This window comes from Sinocyclocheilus rhinocerous, unplaced genomic scaffold (genome assembly GCF_001515625.1).
Source record: "Sinocyclocheilus rhinocerous isolate Xijiao unplaced genomic scaffold, SAMN03320098_v1.1 scaffold431, whole genome shotgun sequence".
Classification (NCBI taxonomy): domain Eukaryota; kingdom Metazoa; phylum Chordata; class Actinopteri; order Cypriniformes; family Cyprinidae; genus Sinocyclocheilus; species Sinocyclocheilus rhinocerous.
In genome coordinates, this window is record NW_015624541.1 from 963739 (window position 1) to 971110 (window position 7372).

A 7372-nucleotide genomic window follows, 5' to 3' on the forward strand; every position below is an offset into this window, starting at 1 on the left:
GATATTTGTAAAAGATGTTTTCTCTCTTTTGGAGTGATCAGCGTTAAATTATTTATTGCATCAAAATTTGGTAAGACTTTACTATAGGTTAGGGGTGGATAATATTTTCAGTTGTTTATTATTCATGCAACAATACATATTACTGTTATAGTTTTCATTAACCATTGCTATATAGATTATAACTTTGTCTAGTGCTCTTCTTAATGTTTTTAGCATGAAAATGTAACTACAATACTGAATGAAATAGCATAGACTTCTTCATGGCTAGTGTTTATTTCATTTCATTCTGTAACCTGCTTGTTCGTTTTCCTTACCTAATGTGGTATCCTGTCAGCAATAACCTATCCGTGGGCTTTTTTGATTGCTGTCAGTTTAAGTGCAGTGTTTGCAGTATTACCAGATGTTATTAAAACAAATACAAACCAAAAAACAAATAAAAGATAAACCGAAATTAGTTCAAATCTTTTATAAATCAGATAAAGATATCGCTAACCCTAAACTGCAGCTTCCCACTTTATTAACTTTCTAGTGTCAAATGAAGTGGAAAAGACAAGTCCAAAGACGTGTGTAATAGCTTGATCTGGCAACACGGTTGTGCCCGCGCCCTCACAACTCTCTCAAGCATGCAGACGCTCATATGAGGAGTTTTAAACAGCAAATTAGTCATTCAGAGAACACATTTTATTTTTGAACATGAAAAATGTACTGAAGTCCGTGGTTTTATTGTGTTCACTTGTTTACCCAACAGCTATAGTGAAATAATGATAGAGGTACTTTAGTTTAAAGGATATAATTAACAACAACAAAAAAAATTCTAATATAAGAGAGAACAACAACAACAACAAAAAAAACACAGCTAAAGGTGGTATTGTACCATGTTGTTATACTGACATATAAGCCTTGTGACAACTAGCCCAGGTCTGTCCTATGTGGGGACCAACTTAAATGACATTCATGCCAACAATAACACTTATAATATAATAACATATATAAATTAATGAACTAACATACAAACAGGATCAAAAGGATTCAGGGTCAGGTGGCCTGCAATCCCTTTGCTTGGTGGCTTGTTGGTCGCGGAGCAGTTGCGTCCTCTGTTGGTTCGCTGTCCGTCCTACAGCAACATCGTAGGCTGGATTGACGGGGAAGGATGTGGTCCTTTTTCGCACGGGATCCTATCAAAGACTTCAACTATGAACTTTTACCCGAAAACCAAGAAAAGTCAGGCATATGGACCCTTAGTCGGGGCAAGCGCAAGGTAAAATGATTTGATATATTAATATAAAGCAAATAGTGACGCAGCAGGCCGCTGAAGCCTCGGTCTAAAGTTTAGCTACATTCCGCTTAGCATTGCGCAGTAACGTAAAGGTAAAGAGAGCTCAAAAACACCCTGAAATACTTTGTATGGGTATATGTTTTAATAGGCAGGACTCAAAATCTTTGGAGGCGCATTCGTTTGAATATAAGGACCATTTATAACATAAACTAGGTTTCTTTTGTCATCCTTTCACCACAGAAGGTATCGTTCCTGTGGCCACGTCAACAGAAAACTGCAGACACATTAAACGGCTTAATAATGATCTTATGACTAAGTACAGTTGTTAGTATTCATTTGTTTGTGTGTTTCCTTTTATTTTTTTATTTGTAGTCTGTCATCGCTCATTGTATTATGTATGATTATATAAATTGCTGAGAAAGGTGCAGTGTTTGTATTTACTGTACACGTGTCCTGACAGGCCATATTAATAACTGTATCACATCATCATTCACCAGAATTACCTATGTCATATCAGTAATTGTATCTGATCGTCATTTACTAAGTTTACTGGCGGGCATCAGTAACTATCTGATCAGCATTATAATGGCAGCTCAAACATCAGGGAGGGTTCTTACTGTAATGTTATTGACTAAAGGCTATATATCAGTTGTTTCGTTCATTTGAAGACTAGTCAATATAATCACGACATTCTGGGTTTTCCAAATCTAATTGCACTAGTCTTCTTGGCCAACTATAGATGAATTGTAACTTAAGTTAACTAGTACCCCCTCTTTATTCCAGACAACTGGTGAGCCAGTGTCAGTCTTCGTGTATGAGGTTTCCCAGGGAACAGAGGAGCAGACACAGCTGGCTAAAGCAGCTTTCAAACGCACAAAAACTCTCAGACATCCCAACATCTTGTCCTACGTAGATGGGCTTGAGGTAAGGATCTCATGAATTGATGTGTGATAAGGAGGTTGTTCTCTTGAAGCAGTGCCTCATCTTGTCTTCTTGATTATTCAGGTTGAGGTGAGCTTTGTGAATTTAACACCTTGTCTTACATTCTAATATACTTGAATCCCAGAATAGAAATATTTTAGTCACTTTCTGTTAGTGGAAGATTTTACACAAACTTTTGACGGTCAAGATTTGTCCTAATTGTAATAATTAAAAAGGCATTTTTATTAAAACTCAGACTGTCTTCCTGTTTGACATCAGACAGAGAAAAGCTTGTACATCGTCACAGAGCCAGTGACTCCTCTAGCTGCTCATCTGAAACTCCAGGCGGAGAAGGGTGGTGCGAGTGATTTAGAGGTGTCATGGGGCCTTCATCAGATTGTCGTAAGTTGTGAAGGCATGGACTAAAATGAAATTATTGTTCAATCATTAGTTAAATTACTCAGTTTGCTGTCACTCCTTTCCCATCAGAAAGCACTGAGCTTCTTGGTGAACGATTGCCATCTCAACCATAATAACTTGGGCATGTGGGCTGTCTTTGTGGACCGTGCTGGTGAATGGAAACTTGGAGGGTTGGATCATGTGACCTCAGACCAGGGAGACTCCATCTCCTTACCACCACCTAAAGTGATTAACCCCGACTTGGAGAGATATGACCCTCCAGAGAGCCCTGGCAATGGTGGAGAAAAATGGTACAGGCAGAAATCTCTTGTTTTCTAGTTCTCTTTATTCATTTTCAGCCCAAATATGTTCTATAGGTTATTACATTTTCTGAATGCAGAAAATTTTCTGACTTTACTTTCAATCAAGATTTAAAATGTATAGTAAAATGCATATTTAATAAGCTATAGCTTATTGTTGTGTCTGTATGATCTCAGGACAGGGGATGTGTGGCGTCTGGGTTGTCTCATTTGGGAAGTATTTAATGGAAATTTACCACGTGCCTCCTCGTTACGATCTCTCGGCAAGGTACCAGATCATTTTTTCTTAGTGTTAAAGGGATAGTTCAGCCAAAAATGAAAATTTGATGTTTATCTGCTTACCCCCAGGTAGGGTTGGGTATCGTTTGAATTTTATCGATTCCGGTTCCGATTCTGCTCATCGATTCCGATTCTTATCGATTCCTAATTCCGATTCCAATAAGATAAAAAAAATCCATTAAACAAATTTTAAGTCAAATACTTAATGTCAAACATATTTATTCTGTTTTATGTCTATGGTTTTATCAAAAAAACACCACAGAAAAAAACAACTAGACTAATATAAATTTAAAACATTAAATTGTTAAAGACAAGTAAACAAATTAATTAGCAATAGCATAAATAAATAAAACTGAACAAATGTCAGGTACAGAAATTGAAATCAAAAATGTAAAAATACTGTAGTTTTCTTTTCATAAATAAAATACCGTGGTTTTATTGTGTTCACTTGTTTACCCAACAGCTATAGTGAAATAATGATAGAGGTACTTTAGTTTAAAGGGTATAATTAACAACAACAAAAAAAATTCTAATATAAGAGAGAACAACAACAACAACAAAAAAAACAGCTAAAGGTGGTATTGTACCATGTTGTTATACTGACATATAAGCCTTGTGACAACTAGCCCAGGTCTGTCCTATGTGGGGACCAACTTAAATGACATTCATGCCAACAATAACACTTATAATATAATAACATATATAAATTAATGAACTAACATACAAACAGGATCAAAAGGATTCAGGGTCAGGTGGCCTGCAATCCCTTTGCTTGGTGGCTTGTTGGTCGCGGAGCAGTTGCGTCCTCTGTTGGTTCGCTGTCCGTCCTACAGCAACATCGTAGGCTGGATTGACGGGGAAGGATGTGGTCCTTTTTCGCACGGGATTAGTCATTCAGAGAACACATTTTATTTTTGAACATGAAAAATGTACTGAAGTCCGTGGTTTTATTGTGTTCACTTGTTTACCCAACAGCTATAGTGAAATAATGATAGAGGTACTTTAGTTTAAAGGATATAATTAACAACAACAAAAAAAATTCTAATATAAGAGAGAACAACAACAACAACAAAAAAAACACAGCTAAAGGTGGTATTGTACCATGTTGTTATACTGACATATAAGCCTTGTGACAACTAGCCCAGGTCTGTCCTATGTGGGGACCAACTTAAATGACATTCATGCCAACAATAACACTTATAATATAATAACATATATAAATTAATGAACTAACATACAAACAGGATCAAAAGGATTCAGGGTCAGGTGGCCTGCAATCCCTTTGCTTGGTGGCTTGTTGGTCGCGGAGCAGTTGCGTCCTCTGTTGGTTCGCTGTCCGTCCTACAGCAACATCGTAGGCTGGATTGACGGGGAAGGATGTGGTCCTTTTTCGCACGGGATCCTATCAAAGACTTCAACTATGAACTTTTACCCGAAAACCAAGAAAAGTCAGGCATATGGACCCTTAGTCGGGGCAAGCGCAAGGTAAAATGATTTGATATATTAATATAAAGCAAATAGTGACGCAGCAGGCCGCTGAAGCCTCGGTCTAAAGTTTAGCTACATTCCGCTTAGCATTGCGCAGTAACGTAAAGGTAAAGAGAGCTCAAAAACACCCTGAAATACTTTGTATGGGTATATGTTTTAATAGGCAGGACTCAAAATCTTTGGAGGCGCATTCGTTTGAATATAAGGACCATTTATAACATAAACTAGGTTTCTTTTGTCATCCTTTCACCACAGAAGGTATCGTTCCTGTGGCCACGTCAACAGAAAGCTGCAGACACATTAAACGGCTGAATTAGGATTGTATGACTCGAATCGTTAGTATTAATTTGTGTATGTGTTTCCTTTTATTTTGTATGGAGTTTTAAAATGTCATCACTCGTATTATGTATGATTATATAAATTGCTGAGAAAAGCTGCAGAGTTTGTATTTACTCTACACGTGTCCTGACAGGCCATATTAATAACTGTAACAGATCATCATTCACCAGAATTACTTATGTCATATCAATAATTGTATATGATCGTCATTTACCGATTTTACTGGCAGGCATCAGTACGTTAACTATCTGATCATCTCTGTTAATCATCTGATCAGCATTATGATGGCAGCTCAAACATCAGGGGAGGCTTGTTACTGTGTTGTTGTTGACTAAAGGCTATATATCAGTGGTTTCGTTTATTAGAAGTCTAGTCAATATAATGAGGACATTCTAGTTTTCCAAATCTAATTGCACTATTCTTCTTTGCCTAATATAGATGAATTGCAATTTACGTTAACTAGTAACCCCTCTTTATTCCAGACGACTAGTGAGCCAGTGTCAGTCTTTGTGTATGAGGTTTCCCAGGGAACAGAGGAGCAGACACAGCTGGCTAAAGCAGCTCTCAAACGCACAAAAACTCTCAGACATCCCAACATCTTGTCCTACGTAGATGGGCTTGAGGTAAGGATCTCATGAATTGATGTGTGATAAGGAGGTTGTTCTCTTGAAGCAGTGCCTCATCTTGTCTTCTTGATTATTCAGGTTGAGGTGAGCTTTGTGAATTTAACACCTTGTCTTACATTCTAATATACTTGAATCCCAGAATAGAAATATTTTAGTCACTTTCTGTTAGTGGAAGATTTTACACAAACTTTTGACGGTCAAGATTTGTCCTAATTGTAATAATTAAAAAGGCATTTTTATTAAAACTCAGACTGTCTTCCTGTTTGACATCAGACAGAGAAAAGCTTGTACATCGTCACAGAGCCAGTGACTCCTCTAGCTGCTCATCTGAAACTCCAGGCGGAGAAGGGTGGTGCGAGTGATTTAGAGGTGTCATGGGGCCTTCATCAGATTGTGGTAAGTTGTCAAGTAAAGACACAAACTAAAATGAAATTATTGTTAAGTCATTAGTTAAATTGCTCAGTTTGCTGTCACTCCTTTCCCATCAGAAAGCGCTGAGCTTCTTGGTGAATGATTGCCATCTAAACCATAATAACTTGGGCATGTGGGCCGTCTTTGTGGACCGTGCTGGTGAATGGAAACTTGGAGGGTTGGATCATGTGACCTCAGACCAGGGAGACTCCATCTCCTTACCACCACCTAAAGTGATTAACCCCGACTTGGAGAGATATGACCCTCCAGAGAGCCCTGGCAATGGTGGAGAAAAATGGTACAGGCAGAAATCTCTTGTTTTCTAGTTCTCTTTATTCATTTTCAGCCCAAATATGTTCTATAGGTTATTACATTTTCTGAATGCAGAAAATTTTCTGACTTTACTTTCAATCAAGATTTAAAATGTATAGTAAAATGCATATTTAATAAGCTATAGCTTATTGTTGTGTCTGTATGATCTCAGGACAGGGGATGTGTGGCGTCTGGGTTGTCTCATTTGGGAAGTATTTAATGGAAATTTACCACGTGCCTCCTCGTTACGATCTCTCGGCAAGGTACCAGATCATTTTTTCTTAGTGTTAAAGGGATAGTTCAGCCAAAAATGAAAATTTGATGTTTATCTGCTTACCCCCAGGTAGGGTTGGGTATCGTTTGAATTTTATCGATTCCGGTTCCGATTCTGCTCATCGATTCCGATTCTTATCGCTTCCTAATTCCGATTCCAATAAGATAAAAAAAATCCATTAAACAAATTTTAAGTCAAATACTTAATGTCAAACATATTTATTCTGTTTTATGTCTATGGTTTTATCAAAAAAACACCACAGAAAAAAACAACTAGACTAATATAAATTTAAAACATTAAATTGTTAAAGACAAGTAAACAAATTAATTAGCAATAGCATAAATAAATAAAACTGAGCAAATATCAGGTACAGAAATTGAAATCAAAAATTTAAAAACACTGTATAGTTTTCTTTTCATAAAATATTGATTAATCATATACCGACGTATTTCGTGCATACTGGTCGATAAATGTGAAAGAGAAGTCCGTTCTGGCCCGGAACAACCTTTGTGGAAATGCACGGAACAGGTCGAGAACGGACACAGGTCGGGAACCTGCATCGGGACCACTGTTCTCTGTGCTCGCGCTTCAGATGTGTGTGCTGCACGCAAACAGTGTGCAAGTTCTTTCCCTTCCTGCACTTAAATAGTTTAAAATCACATTAAAATGCGAACGGGGGAATCGTTGAGCGGAATTGAAATGCACATGTCTTATCGAATACCCGATT

At 37.5% G+C, this 7372-nt stretch overlaps 1 protein-coding gene across 5 annotated transcripts in view; it reads left to right on the forward strand.

The window, feature by feature from the left end:
* The first annotated feature begins 1039 nt into the window (after window positions 1–1039).
* LOC107741476 (N-terminal kinase-like protein) overlaps window positions 1040–7372 on the forward strand; it is a 15416-nt gene continuing 9083 nt past the window's right edge. For 2 of the 5 annotated variants that reach the window (XM_016554248.1, XM_016554229.1), the window contains exons 1-5: window positions 1040–1258; window positions 2060–2200; window positions 2477–2599; window positions 2687–2907; window positions 3094–3184. In XM_016554248.1, coding sequence (XP_016409734.1) covers window positions 1151–1258; window positions 2060–2200; window positions 2477–2599; window positions 2687–2907; window positions 3094–3184 — 684 coding nt within the window. In that variant the 5' untranslated portion in view covers window positions 1040–1150. Of the gene's footprint in view, window positions 1259–2059; window positions 2201–2476; window positions 2600–2686; window positions 2908–3093; window positions 3185–4458; window positions 4681–4938; window positions 5019–5504; window positions 5646–5921; window positions 6045–6136; window positions 6358–6543; window positions 6635–7372 lie in introns of those variants that run through there. The other 3 variants (XM_016554237.1, XM_016554220.1, XM_016554212.1) reach the window with 3 other exon arrangements.